The sequence below is a fragment of the Carcharodon carcharias genome, chromosome 4, assembly GCF_017639515.1.
Source record: "Carcharodon carcharias isolate sCarCar2 chromosome 4, sCarCar2.pri, whole genome shotgun sequence".
Taxonomy (NCBI): Eukaryota; Metazoa; Chordata; class Chondrichthyes; order Lamniformes; family Lamnidae; genus Carcharodon; species Carcharodon carcharias.
The window spans coordinates 46,980,795-47,007,157 of record NC_054470.1 but is presented as its reverse complement, the minus strand read 5'-3'; the positions used below and the strand labels follow the sequence as shown (position 1 = coordinate 47,007,157).

Sequence of the window (26,363 nt, the reverse complement as noted above, 5' to 3'; positions counted from 1 at the left end):
AATCCATTTATACATATTCAAATCATATATTTGTAGGATATATTGTCTTTGGTAAATAATGCTGACTTGTTTTTCCAAATTAATATGCTAGGCTTTTTTAGTGTATTGTACTATAGGAAAAATTGAACTTGTCAGTTTGGTTTAATGTACCTCAAATTGGTACCAACAATAGCCATATCAGCAACAAACTTATGATTACGGCAGCTCCAAATACTATCTCCAGTCATAGCTCAATCAGTAATCATATTGATGGGTGCTTCTTAGAGATCAAATCAATGTATTATAAAGTTTCACATGCTGGTCATTAATAGTTCACCACCATTAATGGTGTACTTGGATTTCAGAAATAATTTTGATGAATCCATGAGGAAAGCTGATAAATTGATATCAGTTTTGCAATATTACAGTTTTAATCGCCTAACGGGAGATATAGCAGCAAGAAGGAAAATTATGTATTGATTTGTACATAGTATTTACAGCATAAAAACAGGCCATTTAGCCCAACAGGACCATGCCGGTATTTATGCTGCACATGAGCCTTCTCCCGCCTTCTTCATTTAACCCCATCAACATATCTTTTTGTTCCTTTTGCCTTCACGTGTTTATCTGGCTCCCCTTTAATTGCATCTATGCCAGTTAGCTCAACTATTCCTTGCAGTAATGGGTTCCATATTCTAACCATTCTCTGGGCAAAGAAGTTTCTCTTGAACTCTCTGAATTTATTGGTGAGTACCTTATATCTATGACCCAGATCTGGTCTTCCCCACAAATGGAAAAAATCTTCTCTCATGTCTATGCCATCAAACCCTTTCATAGTCTTAAAAACCTCTAATAGGTCACCCCTTAGTCTTTTTTTCTAATGAAAAGAGCCTCAACCTGTTCCATCTTTCTTGATAGGTTTAACTCTCAGTTCTGGTACAGTAAATCGTATTTGCACCTTCCCCAATGCCTCTGTATCATTTTTATAATCTGGAATCTAGAACTGTTCACAGGACTTCTGGTATGGTCTCACCAAATTTCTATACAAGTTTAACTTAACTCCTCTGCTTTACAGTTCTGTCCCTCTCGAAAAGAACCCTAGCAAGTTGTTTGTTTTGTTTTATAGACTTATTAATCTGTAGCTACTTTTAGTGATTTGTGTATCTGTACATTAATTTGTGTAACTGTACGCTCAGATATCCTAATGGGTTCAGAAAGGAATTATGCAGATTTTTCCACCAACTGAGTTTTATCTACTTCAGCCTTTCAGGTAATGCATTCCAGATCATAACGTTGAGTAAAACATGTAAGTTACAGGCCTGAAGGAGGCCATTCAACCCAGTGCTAGTGCTGGTGGCTCTTCAAATGGAATAACTGGGTTTTATCCGTTTTTCCATATCTCCCAGGAGATCATTTGGCTTTCAGATGGGGTAGGTATGTATATGTTGTGATACACAACCCATTGCTCTGCCAGCTTTTAAAAAACTATTCAGTTAATCTCACTTCCTTGCTCCTTCCCCATAACCAGTAAATCTTTTCAAGTATATATTCAATTCCCTTGAAAGTTACCATCTGCTTCGACCAGCCTTTCAGCTAATGCATTCCAGATCATAATGTCAAGTAAAACACATAAATTACAGCCCCGAAGTTGGGCATTCAACCCACTGCTTCAGTGCCAGTGCTGGTGGCTCATCTAATGGAATAATCCACTCTAATCACATTTGTTCAACTTTTCCCAAAATCCTTTTCCAAAAACCAATCCATTTCCTTTCTAAATTATATTACTCTCTGCATTATATTTCCCACTCATAATTGTTGTGATATTTATATCTGTATGTTTATATATATTTGAAACTTGCTTATAGTTTTATTGTTGCCAAATGTTATTTTTACACATTTTGTTTATGTATGTATCATTTGTACATAAACTTCATCCAGCCATTTACCAGTTCAACTTGTCTTTGAACACCTTCACTGCTATTTGAATATAACATTTCTGATTGGTTTTGTTAATAGCTCTCTAATAATCTTCTGCTGTAATTCCCAAAGCATATCTAAAAGTCCTGGAATTCTATGTAACAAAAAGGAAAATTTCACCTACCTGGTAACAAACTAATTACCCCAGAGATTTCTTTGTGGATTAATTGAGGATAGAGTTGTTGTAATCAGAGTTTTGAAAAAAAAACGTGCAAGTTCAGCTTAATCAGTTCACCCCCTTTCTACCTTTATTTGACTTTGACATTAGAAATTTCTAATTAGAATTCACATCTGTTACTTGGCAATTGAAAAGAAAATTAAGTCCAGTATATGGTGCTGCTATAGTCTGTGAAGAATGTTCTGTGCTCTAAGACACCACACAACATTTATTGTTATTTAAAAGACTTTATATAGTAAAATATTTCAAAGTGCTTCACATAATCACTTACTTTGAAATGAAGTGATCATAGGCAAATAGCTTAACCATTTTGTGTTGACAAAGTCCAACAGAAAATAATAAGATTAATGGCCAGTTAATCTGTTTACTTTGTTCCAACTAAGCTTCCACTGGTATAAATATCAGTCTGCATTTGTTGCCTGATAAATATTATGCTCATGTGTAACTTAGAAACACTTAACATTTTAATAGGTTGTCTAAACTGGAATTAAATTATAAATGAATATATCATTCATTAAAGCTGGTATGACTTAACTAACATTTTTTAAGCAAACTATAATCCTGCTATCAGGTCTTGTGCCTCTGCCAGCCCCATTCCCAAATTGTACATGTGCATATTATTCATTCATTATAGTGAATGCTACCTTTTCAAGCATTGAGTACTTTTTTCATAAATTCCGGTAATGTTTTTGACAACTTGGTACAAACCTGATAGAATAACTGTGTCACTAGTCACTGGAAGCGTTTGCTCAGCTTCAGTTCTACTCATTACAGATTGTAAACTAAAAACAATTCAGTGTTGTTCTGCTTCCAAAAGATTTGTTCTTCAGTTAATGCAGCATGGATATGCCTCCAAAGAAAGGACAAAACTTTGCCAGAGTAACTAGCAAATATGCTAACGGTTTTTACAGATTTTTTTTTAATGTGACTCCTGTTATACAAAGTGCTGCAGTAATTTTAAAAAATCCAAAGCAAGGTCTGATGCAGGCCTGTAACATTTTGCACATTCTTACCAATGGAAAGGCAGCAAGTGATTTCTGCCTTATCAGCTGCTATACGTTGGAAAGTTTTGGGAGATTGAGATAATGTGGATTCAATGTTTTTTATTACTCTTTTTGCAAAATTAAACATGTATTAGGTATAACATGGTCCATGGTTACTGATATAAAAACAGAATGTGCTGGAAAAGCTCAATAGGTCTGGCAGCATCTGTGGAGAGAGAAACAGAGTTAATGTTTTGAGTCCAATATGACTCTTCTTTGGAACTGAATTTTGTCGACTATAAGAGCCTGGAATTCAATTTTCAGTCTGTGCTTAGTTAGCTGATGTCAGCAGAGATGTGCAGAGTTACAAGTGACCTCTTGCTCCTAAAAATCAATGAGTTTCTTACTCCTCGTAACTATACAATGATCCCATTGGAAAAGTGAGTTTATATAGACGTTGGCCAAGGGCAGGATCAAGCTTTCAAGCTTGGCATAGTTAAATTACCTGCCAACATCCACATATGAAGAGTAGCCACTTGGGAAAGATATTGTAGGGCAACAATAAGTATTGCCTTCAGAAGAGAAGCAAGAAGAGGGAATGGGGAATAAGTGGCAAAACTTTCCCCAAAAAATAACATGGGTTGAAGGAAATCACAATTGTCTTGTATCTAAATCTAGTTTGGGTACACAGCATACCTTTATGAATCACTTGGTCTTCAGCTTAATATTTGATAATCACCTTCTGTTAGTTTTGTATTGGTTATTGTAGTTATTATTTAGTACACAATTGAAGTTAGTACAAAAAGGCAGGTTAAGTATATATATAAAAAAATCAATTATGATCCAACTAGTTTGTCCAGGAATGGAATAAAACCACAAAATACTTTAAGTAACGTTGTGGGCCAATCAGCAATGGTAAAGAGAAAAGATGAGTTAATATTTTGGATGAGAAACTTTCATTAGTTCTGGTGAAAGATCTGCATTTGGAATATTCATTTTTCCCTTTTCTAGATGCTGAGGGAACAGTTATGCATTTCCACCACCTTCAAATTTTTGAATTTCAAATTTCCAGTGTCTGCAGTTTTTGTCATTTTGTCTTTGGACTGGTTTCATGGAAGTGCACAATTTGTTTTTGTTTAAAGCTGAGAATATTTAAAGCCACAATTAAACTATTGAATCCGAGAAGAAAAAGATTTGCATATCATATAAACAATACAAGCTCAAGGGGCTAAATAGCCACTCATGCTCCTTTTTCTTATGTTCTTAATACAACAGAGCATCACAGATCACTCTAAGTATCTGGTGTCTGATGTGTGAATAGTGTTTGGTTTCATGTGCTGGTTTCTTTCTTCACTGAACCATGAGATTTTATTCTGTATTTCCTTCACCTCCATCTGGGATTGAATGAAGCACTGTTGAAGCGATGAACTATCCATTTCCCAAAGATATACAGATTTTAAAATTCAGTTCATTTGGTATCCTCAGTAAAAAAACTCACCTTAATTGAACTACTTTAATATGAGTTTAAGTGCCTTGCTAGTGTGACCAGCTCCTGCTGGCTGGGGGATAGGCCTTACAAAGCTAGAATCAGCCCTAAAATAAAGCTGCTGGATTCACCAAGTTGCCTACCACAACAAAACAGTGTTATAACAGGGGGGAAGTTTGGCAAGTGGATTTTTTAAAAACCAGTTCTTTGTAAAGTTGGTTTTGTTGAACTAGTCAGCTTTAATTCAGGGTTGTTTGTGGTTGCACAAGACCAACACATTGGGAACCACCAGCGCTATCATGGAATACAAAAGCTGTTTCGGACAAACTCGCTAGTGCAGTCATGTAAATAAGTGATGCTGGAAAGGAGGAATGTAATATTTGTGCAGTAAAATGTGTCCTTCTAAGTTGGAATTGAGGTACATTATTGGATAGCATAGGGAATATCTTTTTTTCATGCAGCTTGTTACTTTGTGTGATTTCTAATGTTATAATTGGGTGAAAAAAGGCAGAATTGCTCCATTTCTTTCACAGTGACATTCTTCACCACAATCACAAAATTCTTCTTTCTTCATCTTATATAAGTGTGTTTGTGGGTGGGTGCTGTCAGGGGTATCAGATGTGTCTTGCCTGAACAAATCCGCACACGTTTTATCCTTTCTATTAGAAAATTGATGGGTTTGCAATAGGGCAGTAAATCAGCTCATGGGAAATTGCTGTGCTCCTCTCTTTGATCTTCTCACTGCAGGTATTGACTGTAACTCAAACCTGATGCAGCTGTTTGGCTGTTGGAGTGGACTCTGTGCCATGGGAATTCTTGGTCTCATGATAAAAAATGAATTGTGCCAAAGGGAGCAGGTGTTGTGCACCAAATGGAAGAATATGTACAATAAGAAGGGGAGGATTGGGAACTTAATGTTCTGGCTATCAGGTATTCGAGAAAGATAGCAAAGGAACAAAGAAGTGTGGAAATCAAAAAAACTATTATAGCAGTGGAAGGGAAGATGCAGTTGAGGAGTCAAAGACAGAATCTGTTGGTTAGACTTAAAATACATTAGAGGAATTATTACACGGCTGTTATGTGCAATAGGCCACCAAGTAGTGGGAAGGAGGCTGAGGAGCAAATTTGTGGGCAAATGACTGAAAGATATAATAATTACAAGGTAGTAATAATGGGGAACATCTACACATAAGCATAAAAATACTGAACTGGAAGAGAGCTAACTTTGTAGGTACTTGTGCAAAAATCTTTGAAGGTGATAGGGTAACAAAGCAGTTAATAAAGCATATGGGATTCTGGGTTTAATAATTCAAGCTGTAGAGTACAAAAGCCAAGACGTTATGCCAAATCTTGATAAGCTGTAGTATTGTAATTAATTGTGGGTACCACTCTTTAGGAAGGATGTGAAGGTTTTGGAGAAGGTACCGAACAGATTTACTAGAATGGTTCCAGGGATTACAGTTATGTAGATGAAGCTGGGGTTGTTAGACCTTGGAGCAGAGGAGGCTAAGAGGAAATTTGATAGAGGTATTAAAAATCATGAAGGGTTTAGATAGAGAAACTGCTTTCAATGGCTGAAGAGTTGAAAACAAGAGGGCACGGATTTAAGTTGTTTATCAATGGAACCAGAGATGACTTGAGGAAATATGTCTTATGTGATGAATGGTTAGGTTTTGAAATGCACTGCTTGATTGGGCGGTGGATGCAAACTCAATGGTAGTTCAATCTGGTTGACTCTTAACTGCCCTCTGAAATGGCTTGAGAAGCCTCTCAGTTGTATCAAACTGCTACAAAAACGTCAAATACAAATAAAATCAGGTGGAACACTTGGCATCAACCTAGGCACTGGAAACAACAAAGACACAACCTGCTCGGCTGACCAAGCAATGTCCTCTTCACTAGCATCTGGGGATTTATGTCAAAATTAGGAGAGCTGTCCCACAGGGTAGTCAAGCCTGACGTTGTCATGCTCACTGAATCATACCTTACAGCCAATGTCCCAGTCTCTCCTATCATGATTTCTGGGTATGCTGTGCCCCATTTGCAGGACAGACCCAGCAGAGGTGGCAGCACAGTGGTATACAGTTGAGCATGAGTGGCCCTGGGAGCTTTAAGTATTGATTCCAGACCTCATGAAGTTTCATGGCATCAAGTCAAACATACGCAAGGAAACCTCCTGGTGATTACCACCTACCGTCCTCAGTTGATGAGTCAATACTCCTCCATTTTGAACACCACCTGGAAGAAGCACTGAGGGCAGCAAAGGCACAGAATGTGCTCTAGGTGGGGGACTTCAATGCCTATCACCAAGAGTGGCTCAGTAGCACCACAACTAAATGGTCTAGCTGAGTCTTGAATAGACATATCTGCCAGACTGAACCTGCGGCAGGTAGTAAGAGAAACAAAAAGAGGGAAAAATCTAGCTGATCTCGTTCTTATCAATCTACCTATCACAGATGCATGTGTCCATGACAGTATTGGAAGGAATGTCCACCCCACAGTCCTTGTGGAGACAAGGTCAAGTCTTCACACTGAGTGCACCCTCCATCATGTTATATGGCAATACCATACTGTGCTAAATGGGATAGACTGAGAAAAGATCTAACAGTTCAAAATTGGGCATCCATAAGGTGCTGTGGGTCATCGGCAGAAGCAGAATTGTATTCAGCCATAATGTGTAACCTCATGCCTGCCATATCCCTCACACTTTATCATTACCATCAAACTGGGGATTAATCCTGGTTGAGTGAAGAGTGCAGGAGGGCATGCCAGGAGCAGCACCAGCCGTATCTGAAAATGAGATGTCAACTTGGTGAAGCTACAACACAAGACTACATGCATGCAGAAACAGCAGAAGCAGTATGCTATAGATAGAACTAAGCAATCAAACAATCAATGGATCAGATCAAAGCTCCTGCCACATCCAGTCGTGAATGTTGGTCAACAATTAAACACTGACTGGAGGAGGTGGCTCCAAAAACATCCCTACCTTCAATGATGGGTGAGCCCAGCTTTCACTCCAAGAGACAAGAGTGAAGCATTTGCAACCACCTTCAGCCAGAAGCGACAAGTGGATAATCCATCTCAGCCTCTTCCTGAGGTCCCCATCATTGTGGATGCTGGTCTTCAGCCAATTCAATTCGTTCTTCGTGATATAAAGAAATGGTTGAAGGCACTGGATATAGCAAAGGGATAGGTCCTGACAACATCCTGCCTGTAGTACTGAAGTCTTGTGCTCCAAATTAGCCACACCTTTAGCTAAGCTGTTCTAGTGCTGCTACAACACTGGCATCTACCCAACAAATTGGAAAATTGCCCAGCAAAAAGCAGTACAAATGCAGTCTGGCCAATTTCTAATCTTAATCATCAGCAAAATGGTGGAAGATGTCATTGACATTTCAATCAAACGACATCTAGTCAGCAACAATCTGTTCTTCAGTGCTCAGTTTGGGTTCTGTCAGGGCTACTCAGTTCCAGAAGTCATTACAGCCATTGTTTAATCGTGGAAAAAAAGAGCCGAATTTCAGAGGTTGAGATTAGAGGGACTGTCCTTGACATCAAAGCTGCATTTGATGGAGTGTGGCACCAAGCAGCCCGAGCAAAATTGAAGTCAATGGGAATTGGGGGTGGCGGCAGGGTCGGGGAGGTGGGAAGCGATGGGCGGGAAGCTCTAAGCTGGTTGGACTTTACCTAGCACAAAGAAAGATAGTTTAGATTGTTGGAAGCCACTCAGCCCATTCCAAGGACATTACTGCAAGAGTTTCTTAGGGCAGTGTCTTTGGTCCAACTATCTTCACTGCTTCACCATAAGGTTAGAAATTGGGACTTTTGCTGATGATTGCACAGAACTCAGCACCATTCACGATTCCCCAGATATTAAAGCAGTCCATGCGCACGTGCAGCAACACCTAGACAACATTCAGACTTAGCCTGTTGTGTGATATAGCCTGTTACTTGCCACTTAATTGCCAATCAATAACCATCTCCAACAAGAGAAAATCTAACCATTTATTAATGTTCATTGTCATTACCATCATTGAATCCCCAGCTATCAACACCCTGGGGGTTACCATTGAAATGAAACTTAACTGGACCAACCATATAAATACTGTGGCTACACAGCAATGTGGTTGACTCTTAAAAAAATTGCCCTCTGAACAAAGGCAATTAGGGATGGGCAACAAATGATGGCCTAGCCTGTGATGCCCACATCCCACAAACAAATAAAAAAACAGATCAGAGGCTGGGAATTCTGCAGCGAGTAACTCACTTCCTGATTCTCCAAAGCCAGTCCACCATCTATAAAGCACAAGTCAGGTGTGTAATTGAAGCACAGCTCCAACAACACTCAGTAATCTCAGCACCATTCAAGACAATGCAGCCCACTTGATCTGCACCCCTTCCACTGCACAAACATTCACTTTTTTCACAACCAGTGCACAATGACAGAAGTGTGGATCCATCTACAATGTACACTGCAGCAACTTGACAACCTTCCAAATGAGCAACCTTGAACACCTAATACGATAAGGGCAACAGACTGTTTTGGGAATACCACCATGTGCAATGTCCCCTCCAAGTCACACACAATCCTGACTTGGAACTATATTGCCATTCCACCACTGTTACTAGGTAAAAATTCTGGAACTCTCTTCGTAACAGCACTTCAGGTATATCTATACCATATGGTCTGCAGCAATTTCGGAAGGCAACTCACCAATACCTTCTCAAGGGAAATTTGAGATGGGTAATAAATGCTGGACTTGCCCGCAGAACTCAAATTCCAAGAATGACTAAGAAAAAGCTTTCAAAAGAGTATTGGATAAACAGTTGAAATAGAAATATTGGAAGGATATGGGAAAAGAACTGGGGAGTGGAACTATTTCCATTGCTCTGTTAAAGAGCTGGCATAGATGCAATGGGCTGAATGGCTTCTTTCTCTGCTGTACTATTCTATGATTGTAATTTTGCTGCCTATGCAGAATGATTATTTTATAAGTAAATAATGTTCTTTAGAGCTTTTGATGTCTGATTTTAATCTTTATAAGGTTGTGTTTTCTTCTTTATAATTTGCAGATCTAGTTGATATTGTGGAGGACATTCTTACTGATATCCAGAATAATAATATATCTGTCTGGGTTATGGGGAAAAGTTGTACTCTCCATGAGGTGAATACCCTAGCAGATAAAGTAGAAGAAGCACCAGACAGTCCTGTGCCAGGATCGTGGAAATCTGCAATCTACTTAAAGTCCACCTTTCTCTATATATTCACTTCAGGCACTACAGGTATTTAGGATTCTGTTTTTTTTATTGTTTAATTTGTTCTGTAGAGACAACTTTAATTGAAGAATGCTAAATTTTGTATCTTCTTCCTGCATTACAGCACAATAACTTGCATCTGTATAGTACCTTTGACTTGAAAATATCTTGGGGCATTTTTTTTAAGAGAAGGGAAAAATCAATGGAAATGGTTAAGGGAATAGACACTAAGCCATGGATTAAGAAATTAGGTAGGGTGACAAAACGTTGATCAAAAAGAAAAGCTTTTTGATTCTTGGTAAGGAAAAGGAAAGGTTGAGAGGTGTAGGGAGGGAATTCCAGAGAGGAATTCCAGAGAGGGCAAAGGTATCTGAAGACTCTGCCACTACTGTGTGGTGAAGGACGTGGGAGGGTTGGCAGGGGAGATGCACAAAACATATCAAGAGGGAATAAGGCTGGAAGAGGTTTCCAAGATTAGTGGGCCAAAGCTGTGGAGGAATTCAAAAGATATTAAGTTTAATTTGTAAGGGACTGGGGGCAACAATGACTGGGTTAATGGCCATTTTAATCATGTAATCTTAAGAAAGAAATGACTGGCTGAAGGTTGCATGCGTCCTTTGAATAAGATTACAACAACAAAATGTTTTGCATTTATATCCGGCCTTTAACATAACAAGGCTTTTTGTAAGAGCATAGTCAAATATTAAAAACAATTGTCAGATTAGGAGATAAGCTTGTATACAACTCAATTATATAAACTGCACCCATTAAAATACATAGAGGGATTGAGTACACAAGCGGGGTAGTTGTGTTGAATCTTTATAAAGCACCAGTTAGCCCACAACTAGAGAATTGTATTACATTCTGGTCACCACACTTAAAGAAAGAACTGAGGATCCTTGAGAGAGTGCAGTGAAGATTTACTAGAATGGTTCCAGGGATGAGGAATTTTAGCTACAAGGCTAGGTTCAGAAGCTGACGTTGTTCTCCGTGTAGCAAAGGAGATTGAGATGAGATTTGACAGAGGTGTTCAAGACTATGACAGGTTTAGGTAAGACAGACAAAGAAAAGCTGTTCCTATTAGCTGATGGTACAAGGACTAGGGGACACTAACTTAAGGTTTTGGGCAAGAGACGTGGATATGATGTGAGGAAGAACTTATTGACGCAGCGAGTGGTAATGACCTGGAACTCATTGCCTATGATGGTAGAAGTGGAGATAATTAATGATTTCTAAAGAAAATTGGATGGACATTTGAGGGAAACAAATTTGCACGGTGATATGGATAGAGCAGGGGAATGGAACTGACTGGATTGCTCCACAGAGAGCCAGCATGAACTTGATGGGTCAATGGTCTTCTTCTATGCCTTAATGACTCTCTATCACTCTCTGTGTATAATGCAGTGTTTAAAAGTACAACAGTCTAAATTGGCTTAACTGTATCATGAACATTTATTATAGTTTCTTTCCATTTCTTTCACACTGATAGTGCCATTCTTTCATTGAAGATATTTCAGTTGAGAATAACATGTAAAATCCAATAAAGCATTTTGGAAATGTATTTTTCATCATCAGTACTGTGTAATTAACATAATCAACATTAGGAAAGTCCCATAGTCCTATGTGCAGTTGAGCTATTAGGCATTCTGCGGCATCAATATTCTAACTGAGCAGTTAAAATTGAAGACTATAGGACAAAGCAGTGCAAGTTCACTGCAACGTATTGCAGCTGCATAAATGGCTTTAAATGAAACGTTTTGTTCTTATCTCGAACTTGAGTCACAGACTCATAGATGTTCTCTGAGGGAGATGGGAGGTGCAAATCCAACCATAAATGAAATGTGCTCTTGTTAGACTCGTTGCGTGTTGCACGCAGGGTACCACTGAAGTCACAAGGAAAATAAAGTTGCTAGATGTGATGGATTTTTTTTTAAAATTGCTTTTGTATTGCTCTTTTACTGTTGAATCCTGTAGTGTAGATATTTTTTGCAGGTCAGCCACATAGATGTTAACCTGCTAGATTTTGTTAAACCAGCAAAGCTGACCTGTTTGATCACTTTCTGTCGACTGCCGTACAATCCTATGTGACAACAGCAAATTTATATGGCATCACTACTATGTTATCATTTGCAAGCTATTATGTTTCTAGAGAGGAAGAATGAGGAAAGCCTTAGGGCTAGATTTTAACTTTTCAACCGACTGGCTGCAGGCAAGCCCTGAAGGCACATGCGGAACCCACAAGTTTTAGAAATGAGCTTGTCAGTGGCTTTTTAACCCAGCAAATGGATTAGCATCTGACTTCCTGGTTTCCTGGGCAACTAGCATGAGTGGGTTTTTAGAACTAACCATAGAATGGTTATTTAATAATATATCAATTAGTATATAATTACATACACATATATATATATATATATATATATAAAAAAATAATATTATATATATATAAAATATACTAATCATTGCACAGATGGAGGCCATTTGACCTGTTGTCCGAGCTGGCCCTCTGCAAGATTATTACCTGAGCCATGTGCAAATTGGCATAGGGCAAATAAGATTAGAGAAATGAATGCGTGGCTCAAAGACTGGTGTGGGAGAAGTGGGTTCCGGTTAGTGGAGCATTGCTGCCAGTACTGGGGAAAGCGCAGGCTGTACTGTTGGGACGGTCTACATCTGAACCGTGCTGGGATGTGTGTTCTTGCGAATTGCATAACTATGGAAGTAGAGAGGGCGTTAAACTAAACAAGGTGGGTGAGGGATCAAGCTTGGGTAGCTGTGACAAATCAAGGGTGGATTCAAAGCAGGAGATGATAATAGTAATGTGGGAAATAAGGGTCATAGAACAGCACAAAGGGACAGAGAGACAAAACCTAAGAATACATCATAGTCAAGACAAAGATAACAAAAAACACAACGAAAGGCTCTGTATCTGAATGTGTGTAGTATTCATAATAAAGTAAATGAATTGATAGCACATATTGAAGTTAATAAATGTGATCTGATAGCTATTACGTAGACATAGCTGCAGGGTGAGAAGGATTGGGTCCTGAGCAATGAGGGGTATATGATATTCAAGAATAATAAGAAGCTAGGTAAAGGTGGAGGGGTCTCGCAGTTGATTAAGGATGGCATTGGTGCGATAGTTGGAGATGACCTTGGTTCAGGAGATCAGGATGTAGAATCAGTTTGGGTGGAGATGAGGAATAGTAGGGAAAGAAGTCACGAATGGTAGTGGTCTACAGGTCCACAATGTAGGACATTTATGTAACCACAATGTAGGACAATATATGCAAGAAGAAATATTGTGTGCTTGTGATCAAAGGACAGCAATAATCATGGGTGATTTTAATCTATATATAAACTGGAAAAGTCAGATTGGCAGTACTAGCCTGAATGAGGAGTTCATAGAGTGCTTTCAAGATTGTTTTTTAGAGCAACATGCTCTGGAACCAACCAGAGAACAGGTTATATTTGACTTGATATCTTGTAATGTGACAGGATTAATTAATGACCTCAGAATGAAGGCACCCGTAGGTAGCAGCAGCCACAATATTGGTAGTTCTCGGCTTTTGTGTTGAGATAATTTTTTTGCGCACCTTTTCTGATTGTTAGCCTGACAGCAAAATCTGGGCCATTAGTAACTGAGCTCAGGGAGCAGGTCCTGACAGAAAGCCCAGAAATCCCCTCCCATGTGCGCGCACACACATTTTAAACATTTAAACATTTGTTGGGCTGTTGTGACCGAGCTGCTCGTGTTTATAAACCAGAGGCCCAGCAAGAAAGAGTAGCAATGCTGGAAACAGTTGATACACCAGGGGGTAAGAGATGTGTGTACACACGGGAGGGGAGAGATGTGTGTGCGCGCAGGAAGGGGAAGTGGTGTCAGTGTGCTCATGTGTAAGGGTGCACGCATTGGAGGGGATGTGTGTGTGCATGCGCGGGGGGTTGTGTGTGCGACGTGCAGGAGGGGGTGCGTGTGCACACTGGCAGGAGAAGATGTGTGGCGTGCGTGGGAGGATGTGTGTGCGCGCGCATGGGAAGGGATGTCTGGACCCTCTTATCAGGACCTGCTCCCTGAGCTTAGTTACTAATGGCCCAGATTTTGCTGCCAGAGTAAGAATCGGGCTAATGGTATCACTTATCACGTGTAATCTTCTTTTCAAAAGTATGATTTATTAATAACATTTGAATATGTACATTAAAATGCTATTCAAATGTGCCAGTTCACTTGGTGTAACATAATAAATTTGGTTAATTGCAGCATATGGCACTCTAGATTTTTAAATCAGTAAGGGAATTAATGGTTATGGGGAAAAGGCAGTAAAGTGGACTTGAGGATTATCAGATCAGCCATGATCTCATTGAATGGCAGAGCAGACGTGATAGGCTGAATGGCCTGCTTCTGCTCCTATGTCTTATGGTTTATCATAACTTCATTGCTTTTGTACTATATGCCCCTATTTATAATTTAATGTGTTTAGAGAGAGTCAGAACTTGGAGCTATGGACTCAACATGGCAAGGCAGCACCACGCTTCACGCCTCCGTCGAGCTGCAATCTGTGAGGGCCTGCAGGGAGATTCTGGTGTCTGCTGAGAGGAGGAAATAGCCTGGCATAGAGTACAAGAAGGTGTGGTTTGAAGTCACTGAGGAGGCCTGTAGCAGAAGCACCATGCTCTTGGATATAGTGCCAGAAGAGGTTTAATGACCTAATCAGTGCAGAAGAGATGTGTGGCATGGCACATGCACATATATCCCGGTGTGTGTTTAACTGACTCCAATCACTCAGCCTTCTCCTGAACAACACTTCATACCAACAGGAATGTAGGTACACCCGCTCATCTCTGTCTAGGCACCTCCTCACATCCCAATCTGACCGTTCACCACTGACACTCCTCACACTGCCTTCCCAAGCTGACTCCTGCATAACACTCCACATAAAAATGCTCCTTGCAGGTGCACCAAACCCTGTCTTCCTAAGTATTTTCTTTCATCCCCATCTGACAATTCCCAATTCACAATCCATTACTTACACCCACCCTCATCTTCATACAATGAAATACCCAAACTTCACAGTGGTCCTCCATAAATGGACCATCAATCTTCTCAACACATTAAATGTCTCACATTCATAGGTCTCTTCTTTCACCCGTTACAGGAGAAAAGAGCACAGAACCAGGGAGAGGCAAGAACAGGATGTGGCCCTCTAGCCATCTCCATACTGCCAGCTTCAAAGGAGGAGGTGCTGAAAATAAACTGAGTCTCTGCATGGAGAGGTGGGAGTCTCCCAGCTACATGGTGGCAGAATTAAATATTACACACCCACATGCCATACAACAATCAATCATGATGACTTGATGCCAGCTGCCACTGAAACATAACAATGTACACAATGATGACTTGGAACCCTCTTGCCTGATCAGTTCTAACTCATGTCTCATTCAGAGCCACACATGCTGTCACCTAGTCTAAAGATTGAGTCTTCCCCTACATATATGCAGATGGGCAGGCTCTAATAGGGCCCTCATGGCCTCAAAAACCCAGAGGACATGGCGCTAAGAGCACCTGAGCAGTTAGAGCAGGGATATAAGCATCCTGCATCTACCTGTGCTGGAATCACAAGGGTAGTGCTATGTAGAAGTCATCAAAAGGAATTGTAGTTGCACAATGTTTTTTTTTCAATTTATTCGTTCACAGATGTTGGTGTCGCCAATGAGGCCAGTCTTTATTGCCCATCCCTGATACTCTTGAGAAGGTGGTGGTGAGCTGCCTTCTTGAACTGCTGCAATCCATGTGCGTAGGTACACTCACAGTGCTGTTAGAGAGGGATTTCCAGGATTTTGACCAAGTAACAATGAAAGAATGGTGATATAGTTTCAAGTCAGGATGGTGTGTGGCTTGGAGGGCAACATGCAGGTGGTGGTGTTTCCATGCACCTGTTGCCCTTGTCCTTCTAGGTGGTAGAGGTTGCGGATTTAGAAGGTGTAAATGAAGGATGAATTGCTGCAGTGTATCTTGTAGATGGTACACACTGCTGCCACTATGCAGTGGTATGCACATTGCTGTTTAATATGGTTAGTTTGTTCATTTTATGTTCATTTTTCCATATGATAAAATGTATTTGTTAGTTTCATTTTCCTTCTTGCCAATTTATGCCTGCTCCCTGGCAGTGGACTTCTGCCTTGTGAGGAATGGCAAGACAAGAGTTAAAGTAAGCAGTGGGTGCCTGTGAAGGGGATGAATTGGTGACTAGGGGTGGAGTTTGAGAGGAGGGTAAATGGGTTCTAGATTTGACATCCTGATGCCTCATTCGAAGTGAGCCATGTCTAAATGAAACCATGCTGGGCATCTCGTGCAGCTATTTTTACAACTGCTGGTGCTCTCACCAAATCACGCTCATTCTCCTCCTCTGAAGTGGTAGAGTGCTCCGCATCTTCATCCCCCTGGAATTCTGGGCTTCCTTACCCTGCTATGTTGTGTAAGGTGCAGCAGACCACTATCATTCTGGACACCCAGGGGACCCCAGATCTGACCAGGCACCTAAAGTACATGCTCAGTCACCGCTCTGATGGTCAGCTGGCTCCTATTTGCACCTCTCCGGGGCATCATTGATTGGGTTCCTCACAGGCGACATTAACCACGGCCTGAATTTTTCGGTCATCAGGTGCGTGCAATCGGTGGGCCTGGAAGTGGGCAGGAAACGGGCCTCAAGCCGCAATTGGCCCCAGATTGCAATTTCATGTTGGCCTGGCTCCCTGAATGTAGACAGCTGCCTCAGGGAACTGCAGGCCTCCTCAGACTAAAAGACACAACAAAAATGCTGCAAATTAAGTCCATGCAGCACAATCAAGCACCTGAAAGCATATCTTATTAAAAAAAACAGATATCTCTTTTTATTTCCCCATGGAAATTTCATCCCGCCCTGGATTGAGGCTTGAGTTAAAATGTAAATGCCACCTGGGAGAATGGCCATCTGTCAACAGTAAATGAGGATGGGCCCTGTAAAATCGTTGTTGACTGCATCATTAATGGGCTTAATTGCCCACTTAATTGTCGGTGGGCGGGTTTCTGACTGCCGCAATTGTCCACTGAACGAAATATTGTGTGAGTGCGAGATGATGTCAGGACGTTCGCCGACCTGATCTCATGCTATTTCACGCCTGTTCGGGTTGGGCGCACACTCGCTCACAGGATGTAAAGTTCTGGCCTAAGGAGCCATCTGCGAACTGTGCTCTGAGGTATGTAGACCTCAGCGAGGCTTGACTGGTGCAGGATGAAAGCTTCATGGCCGCTGGCTGGGAATCTTATACAAACATGCCTGATGATTTTTTTGTGATTAGATACCAACTGAAAATTGACAGAGTGGAATCCCTTTCTACTGACAAATACTTTTGGGTGATTCGGAGCACATTGATCTCCATGTGTGCACTCGATGATTCCCTGGACCAGTGGGAAGTCGACCAGAGTGGCAAAACCAAGTGCCCAGTCATTCTGGCTGGCCTTATCAGTTGAGAAGTGCACATAAGTCCCAGCCAATGTTCCAACTAAACTGATAGTGTGTGTGGCCACACAGCCTGGAAGATACAATGCTGGCCTTGTCCTGTGATAAATACCGCAAAGATATTTAAAGATATTTAAAAATACTATGCATTGAAAAGCTGACCACACAAAAAAACAAAATTTTAAAGAAGGCATTGATCCCGGACCTAACAAATATGACATTGGTCAACGTTTGAGGGCAGCAGATTGTGAGATTCTACAAATATCACTTACAGATCATTGGAAGAAGCCGGAGGCAGAGAAATTAAGGAATGTGGTGACTTTGACCACTTGGTCCACTTGGCAGGCGGTCTTCTCCCAAGAGGCTAAAAATGTCAGCGATATAAGAAACTCTGAGCCTCTTTGTTCACTCATGTCCAGGAAGCTTATCCTTTGCCTGTAAACCCTGTCTTGGGGATAGCACCTTCTGCAAACTGGGCCTCTGAAGATCCCTTCTCTCCTGTGTAGCAACAGACAACAGGGTAAGCAGAAGGCTGCTTCTGCTCCTGCCTCTGTGCTGATGTTGCTGGCATCTTGTTCCTCATCTGAAGTCCATGAGAGTGGTGTAAGCAGCTCCCCTACTAATCTGAATATTGAAAGCGGGAAGGACAGATAAAGGCAAAATACTCCAAGGCAGTAGAAATGACCTCCAACATATTGAAAATCACCTCCAAAGCAGTGAAATCACAAACTCAGAAGAAGCTTCTGTGAGCAAAAGCTTTTTAGTTAGGCAAGGAAACAGGTGGTAGATCTCGGTATTTAAAAGGTTTCTTGCTTGTCAGTTGTTCAGCCTTGTCAAATCCCCCTGTCATCTCACCTTGTTTTCTCTGGTGAGTTCCAGGAAATCCATGCTCTGTTAAATTCAGAATTTAGTGTTAAAAAAGCAGGTAATTAGCACTTTACACATTTAGAGAGCAGATCCACCTGTACCACAGGGATTTCTTGTGCACTGCAGATCACACTCAGGTTAAAAGCAGAAGTTGGCAGGTTTCTGCTGGCTTCCTGACACACTGACAATAACAGCTCTTATAACCTGCCACCCACTCTCACACCTCTCCTGGCTTGTCAGGTTAAAATTGCCCCCATAGAGTAAAAATGTAGATAAGTTATGCCAAACCTTTATAAAGTATTGGTTAGGTGACAGATTGAGTATAATGTCCAATTCTGGGCACCACAATTTAGAAAGAATGTCATGGCCTTGAAGACGGTACAGAGGAAGTTTAGCAGAATAATAATAGAGTACAGGGACTTCCATTATCAAAGAGATGAAATGCTGAGATTGTTCTGCTTAGAGCAGTGAAGGTGAAGAGATTTAACAGAGGTGTACAAAATTATGAGGCGTTTTGATAGAGTAAATAAAGGAGAAGCCGTTCAGTGGCAGGGAAGTCAGTAACCAGCGCACACCGATTTAAGATATTTCAAAAAAGAACAGAGGAAAAATAGAATCATACAGCACAGAATGAGGCCATTTGGTTCATGTCTACTTAGTCCTACTTTACTAGTCTTTTCCCATAGATCTGTGAATCTTTCTTTTATAAGTAGAGATCCAATTCTCTGATGAAAGTTACCATTAAATCTTCTTTCTTCATGCTTCGTGCATTCAGGTTGAGCAGACTTTTCCATGTAGCAAGTTATGATTAGGTGCTACATATATGAAAAGGAAAGTTTTGCAGGGTATGAAAAGAGCAGGGCATTGGGACTAATTGGATAACTTTTTCAAAGAGTTGGCACAGGCTTGAAGGTTTGAATGGCCATCTTCTGTGCTGTATGAGTCTATATTGACATCATGTCTGCTGGCCAACAAGTCATGGTGAAGCAGATTAAAGGAAATTCAGGACAATTATTTTTTTAGACTTCTCTTTAGCGTAAGAACTACATATAATGTAAAAAGTCCTTATGCAAATACACAGATCAACCCAAGTGTTTCTGTTAACGACATGAAAATGCATAGCTCTATAACCATCCAAGAAAGCAGCTTGTTCCTTTTATTTTTTTATAAAAGGCAAAGAGAGATAGAATCTTAAGGTATTATGTTTAGAGGTTTTGATGAAGTTTACTTGAAACGCTATGTGCCACAATGAGGTAAATGAAATGCGATAGGTATCCATATCTGAGCAGGGGACAGGATCAGGAAATTTAGTAGTGTAGAGAAGGTTAAGATAAATGCATCAGCCTTGTCCAAAGTTATGAAAGGGTTTGAAAATAAATAGTTATTCCACCTGTAGAATCAGTATCAAAGGCACAAAGTTCAGGGTTAATATTAGAAGCAAAAACGGAGAAATGTTCATGTATATGGAATGCATAACCACGAGTGACAGTTAAACACCAAGTGAATCAGCTTTAAGGTCAATTTAGATAAATATTGAAAAAAATTCAAACAGGGAGAGAGCATGAAACTGGGAGAAAGTGTAGCTCCAGTATGGAACAGGTGCAGAGAGCTGCTCTGAAATGAAATCTTTCTGTGATTTTACTTCTGTGATTCTATTAATTCATTTTTGAATTTGAGTTAAAGAGGGGAGTGAAATTTTATGCAGATACAACATTCTTTAACATGCTTATTGAGTTCCATTTGTAGCTCCTCCGTAATGAAGCAGTCCATGCCTACATGCAGCACAATGTGGACAACATCCAGGTTTAGGCTGATAAGTGACAAATAACATTCACTCTGCAAAGTGGCAGGTAATGACCATCTCAAACAAAAGAGAGCCTAACCACTTCCCCGTGCCATTCAACATCAAATCCCCCAACATGAGTATTTTAAGTGCGGGTCATAATTAACCACAGACTTAACTGTACAAGCTACTTATATACTGTGGTTACAAGAGCTGATCAGACCCTGTGTATTCTGTGGTGCGTGACTCACCTCCCGATTCCCCACAACCTGGCCACCACCTACAGGGCTTGGGTAAAGAGCTTGATAGAGTACTCCTCATTTCCCTGAAAGGGTGCAGCTCCAAGAAACTTGACACCTTCCAGGACAAAGCATTTTGCTTGACTAGTATCCTATCCACCATCTTAAACATTCACTCTCTTCATCACTGGTACAACGTGGTAGCTGTGTGTACCATCTACATGATACACTGCAGCAGCTCACCAAGGTTCCTTTGATAGTTGCTTCCAAACCCATGAACTCTACCACTAGGATAAGGGCAGCCACCTCCCAACTTCCCTCCAAGTCACACCCTTGGAATTATACTGGCATTCTTTCGCTGATTTGAGTCAAAATCCTGAAACTCCCTTCCTAATAATACTGTAGGAGTACCATCACCACACAGACTTTAGCAGTTCAAGGTGGCTCACCAACACCTTCTTAAGGGCAACTAGGAATTTGCAATACATGCCAGTTTTGCCAGTGATGCCCACATCCAGTGAATGAATAAATAACTATTTTTCACTTTAAAAATTGGTATGACCATTACTAAACCTAACCATATGAAGGATGAAAATTAAGGCCATCTCTATTTAAAAATTGTATGTATTTTAGGTTTAAGAAGAACTGTGTGTTATGTGTGTAAGCCTTGTCTTCATTTTAGAAGTATGAAGAAGAAACTTCACCCTGGGTTAATGTAATATTGTAGTACTTAAATTTGTTAATTCTTTACTTATTCATGTAAAGTTGAATGGTCTTTCAACATAATGTAATTTTGAAAATTTTCAGGATTACCAAAGGCTGCTGTGATCACCCAGCTACAATCCTTAAGGGCTAGTGCTGGCTTTTGGGTGTTTGGAGTGACCAAGGAGGACATCATCTATGTTCCACTTCCTTTATATCATGGTGCAGCCTCTCTTTTAGGCATCTGTGGCTGCATTGAGATAGGTATGTTTGCTTCTGAATTAAATGCTAATTACTGCCTGAGGAAAAAGAAGTACTGACATATCGTGCTGGATTTGGAAGCCCTTTAAAAATGGCAGTCAGGCTCCCATTCCCGGGTTCCTAACCTCATTCCCAGGGTTTCCAATTTTCAGGAGTGCCCTTTAAGGGTGCGAGCCCGCACCCTGCACTCCTGATCTTGCTGGCTCAATTGAGTTGATAGGCATTCTCTAATCCTCTGCAATTTTCATGGATTCGGGCCAGCTTTTCAAAGCGCTATGGCTCACAGCACCTCGGAGGTGTCATGAAACATAGTCTACATGAAGGAACCTTTGGAGGTCCTCCTAATGCCCCCTCATACTAAGGGATGCCCCCCACTCAACCCCTATTGCCCCTCATGCCTACTATGACCCCACCCTTCTCTGGCACCTCATGCCCCCATGCCAACTATCCCCTCGTACCAACCCCCAATGGCCCCTCATGTCACCTATGCCAAGGTTTGCCCTCCAACAGCCCGTATGGTCCGTCATGTCCCCTATGCCAAAGTGTGCCCCCAATCAATCTCAATGGCTCCTCATGACCCCATGCCAAGCTATGGCACTTCCATGCCCATTCACCCACTATATACTGTATAGAACCAATGAACCCTATGGTGACAATAGGATGTATAAAAAATGCTTTTAAAAAGTCATTTATTGGTAAATTCCCAATTCCTTAAAAAATATTTTTTTAACGAGAGCCCAATAAAAGTTTCTATCATCCAGACCCTGTAAAATATTGTGGCTGAAACTGCAAGCACTTAAAACTTATTTTTCTTGTGTAAATAAACACTAGGCAATTGACAGCACAGATCAGAGAGCCAGAGTTGTCATTCAAGCAATGTTTTCTCTGGTGTTCAGTTGTTTCAACAGTCTGATGGATTTATGGGCTCTCAGTCAAGCCTCATTCAGCACTCTTTGCTGAGAGCTTAGACATTCATTAGAGTACGAAAACATGGGTTATGAGGGGCCAGAGAGGATGGGTGGGGGAGTCATACTTTGACATGGGGGCATGAGAGGCCATAGGTGGTGGGTGGGGGTGCAAGAGGTGGCATGGATCGAGTATGGGGAGTGTGCGGGGGATGAGAGGGTGTGAGAAATGAGAGCTGGGGGGTCTTTCTGCTTTTATTATAACTGCAATGAAGTCCCAGAGCACTGAGGTAACTTTCCAATTTAAACAGTCGGCCTCAGCACCAGGCAGCCCCTGCGGCTGCTTCTGAACTTCTTCCTTTATCCTGGCTTGGCTGGTCTGACTGCCACCCACACCTGTCAACCCAACGCCCTCCCCCACCACGTCCCTGTAATAAAAATCCTGTCCTTCCTGGCACTTTTTCCTGAGGCAGGTGGGCCAAACTAGGACTTTTCCTGACTCTCACTATCCACTCCTAGAATGACAATTCATAATAACAAGTTACTCTAAAACTGTTGAACTCTGGGCTGAATCATTTGTACATGCATTTATTTTGTGCAGTTGACAATATTAACCTTTGGCTCATAAGATTTGGGAGTCTAGTCCTAAACTAGGATTTGTGCTCGTAAATTTGACTGACATTCCAATGCAGAACTGAATTCAAGGTGGCACTCTTCTGAGGAGGGGCGTATCTATTCTAATGGTTCAGATGAATGTTAAAGGCCCATAGTACTTTTGGAAGATGGGACACAAACAAGTAAATTGGATGAGAGTAGGTCAAGGATTTTTAAATCTTTTTCATCTGTGGAACCCTTGCAAATATTGACACCTCACAAGAATCTTAAGTCCTAACTTTTAAAAGATAGTTTTTGTGCATCCAAAAGCAGCTTGCTGCCAGCATTCTAATTTTTGGTCCCCTGCCTCACTAACACCTAAGGTAAATCTGGATCGGAAATTGTGTCCTTACCCATCATCTGCATGTGCACTTCTCAAGAGGAATGAGTGGATAACAATCAAGAATGGAAGCATTATTTGATATATTTTCTCTCTAAAGACTACTGGTAGTGAAACCAATGTAGAACCTTCAGCACTACTCTGAGTAGGGTCAATTAATTGAACATAGATCAGAGATCAAATATTAAACCCTACTGGTATTTACATCATACTAGAGGCAAGAACTGTGATCATCCCTGAATAATCATTGAATAATGATAACTTGGGTAAGGTGCTAGAGGGCAACTGGCATCAATTAAACCATATGTCAACAAGGATTGAACATTTTCAGGAGAAGAGGACAGAGGAGAAAATTAGTGAAGGAAAAGAAAGAAGAAGCAAGCTACAATCCGAAATAAAACCAGGAATTAGAAGTAAACCCCTCAACATAAAAAGAGAAGAAATTGGTTAACAGTTTGAATTGAGACACTTCATTAGTGCAGGGGAATAACAATGAATCACAACCGGAAAAATGTTAATCTGTCTTTTCAGATTCTGAAGAACAGCCATGCCTTACAGTATTTTCTGTTTTAAGTTTGGTGTGGCTCAGTTGTAGTATTAGTTGGTGATTTACTTGTTAGGCTGTCCGATGGTCCCAAATATTAACTTGAAAATTACACTGAAATTCTCTGGCTACATATCAACCCACTCTTGTGTAGTTTATGTTCTGCTGCTGACCCATAACCATGGCTTGCAATTGTAATTGTCACAGAAGCTCAAGGTTATTAACAGTACATGATCAGGGGAACAATTTTTTGTCACTGCCCAAATGTCTGAAAGGTACATTTTTGTGTTCATTTAGGTGCAACATTGGTGCTAAAGAAGAAATTCTCAGCTAGCCAGTTCTGGAACGACTGCCGAAAGTATAACGTTACTGTAGTCCAATATATTGGAGAACTCTGCCGCTACCTGTGTAATCAGCCAAAGGTAATACTTACATGATAGAGATCTTTCCCAGCCATAATTTTAGGAAATTTTCGAAGTACTGTTGCAGTTGAGTTGTTAGTTGATGTGGGAGCGCTTAAGGTGTTTTACTGACTTCATCGTTCCCTGTGTTAAAACAAATCAGAACTTGTCTTTGGCTAACTTGGCGACCATGAAAGATTAGCTTTAATTTAAATCTGAATTTTTGTAATTTCCTTATTCCTGGCAACAAACAGAAGCTTATTATGTTTTATTTGCTACTATGCTGATATTAAGAGGGCTTTATATAGTATTAAAATACATGTTGTAAGTACTTAAGAGTGTACAGTTCTGAATGTTGGATGCTATCAGAGTTTTAAATTATAAAAGCAATCTTTGAATTTTGGATTTTCTGATAAACAGTGCAATTTTTAAAATTCTTTCATGGGATGTGGGTGTCAGTGGTAAGGCCAGCATTTGTTGCCCATCCCTCATTGCCCTTGAGAAATTAATGAGTTGCTTTCTTGAACCACTGCAATCCATGTGGTGTAGTTACACCTACAGGGAAGGAAGTTGCAGGATTTTGACCCAGCACCAGTGAATGAATGACAATATAGTTCCAAGTCAGGATGGTGTGTGGCTTGGAGAGAAATCTGCAGGTGTTGGTGTTCCCATGCATCTGCTGCCCTTGTCCTTCTAGGTAGTAAGGGTCATGGGTTTGGAAGGCGCTGTCAAAGGAGCCTTGGTGAGTTGCTGCAGTGCATCTTGTAGATGTTAATGCCACTGTGATGCTGCTGTGCATTGGTGGTGGAGGGAGTGAAAGTTTAAGGTGGTGGATGGGGTGTAGATCAAGTGGGCTGCTTTGTCCTGGATGGTGTCGAGCTTCTTGAGTGTTGTTGAAGCTGTGATCATCCAGGCAAGTGGGAGGTATTCCATCACACACTTGACTTGTGCCTTGTAGGTGGTGGACAGGCTTTGGGGAGTCAGGAGGTCAGTTACTTGCTGCAGAATTTCCAGCCTTTGACCTGCTCTTGTAACCAGCGTATTTATATGGCTAGTCCAGTTCAGTTTCTGGTCAATGGTAACCCTCAGGAAATTGATAATGGGGGTGTCAGCAATGTTAATGCCATTGAATGTCAAGGGGAGATTGTTAGATTCTCTTTTCTTTGAGACAGTTATTGATTGGCACTTGAGTGGTGCAAATGTTACTTGCCACTTATAACCCCAAGCCTGAATATTGTCCAGGTCTTGCTGTTTTTTGGACATGGACTGCTTCAGCATCTGAGGAGTTGCGAGTGATACTTAACATTGTGCAATCATCAGCGAACATCCCCACTTCTGACCTTATGATGGAAGAAAAAATTTGCATTTAGCTTTGTGTATTGACCAAATATTGATGATAACTCGATCTCTGTTCTCCAGTGGAACTTAGATATGAAAGATTCAATTTAAGGTAAATGCTGCTGCTAACAGTAATGACATTGTTGCTTCTTGTAAGTTAAGAGCAGTTGGCAATCATGGTACAGTGGGTTACCTGCTGAGTGACTGTTGACCATTGTAGAGATACTGCCTGAATTTAGATTTTTTTTTGCTGCCCAAGTTTAATATTTCAGGGCCCTCAACCGCGTCCGGCCCATCTCCCACGCATCCGCCCTCACGCCTTCTCCTCCCTCCCAGAAACATGATAGGGTCCCCCTTGTCCTCACTTATCACCCCACCAGCCTCCGCTTCAAAGGATCATCCTCCGCCATTTCTGCCAACTCCAGCATAATGCCACCACCAAACACATCTTCCCTTCACCCCGCCTATCGGCATTCTGTAGGGATCGCTCCCTCCAGGACACCCTGGTCCACTCCTCCATCACCCCCTACTCCACAACCCCCTCCTATGGCACCACCCCATGCCCACGCAAAAGATGCAACACCTGCCCCTTCACTTCCTCTCTCCTCACCGTCCAAGGACCCAAACACTCCTTTCAAGTGAAGCAGCATTTCACTTGCATTTCCCCCAACTTAGTCTACTGCATTCGTTGCTCCCAATGTGGTCTCCTCTACATTGGAGAGACCAAACGTAAACTGGGCGACCGCTTTGCAGAACACCTGCGGTCTGTCCGCAAGAATGACCCAAACCTCCCTGTCGCTTGCCATTTTAACACTCCACCCTGCTCTCTTGCCCACATGTCTGTCCTTGGCTTGCTGCATTGTTCCAGTGAAGCCCAACGCAAACTGGAGGAACAACACCTCATCTTCCGACTAGGCACTTTACAGCCTTCCGGACTGAATATTGAATTCAACAACTTTAGGTCGTGAGCT

At 41.1% G+C, this 26,363-nt stretch overlaps 1 protein-coding gene across 2 annotated transcripts in view; it reads left to right on the top strand.

Annotated features, from left to right (window-relative positions):
- Nucleotides 1-26,363, top strand: part of slc27a6 (solute carrier family 27 member 6) — an 89,044-nt gene that overhangs the window by 5,643 nt on the left and 57,038 nt on the right. The window contains exons 2-4 of one of the 2 annotated variants that reach the window (XM_041186276.1): nt 9,680-9,889; nt 21,055-21,213; nt 23,951-24,075. In XM_041186276.1, coding sequence (XP_041042210.1) covers nt 9,680-9,889; nt 21,055-21,213; nt 23,951-24,075 — 494 coding nt within the window. The remainder of the gene's footprint in view (nt 1-9,679; nt 9,890-21,054; nt 21,214-23,950; nt 24,076-26,363) is intronic. The other variant, XM_041186277.1, reaches the window with a different exon arrangement.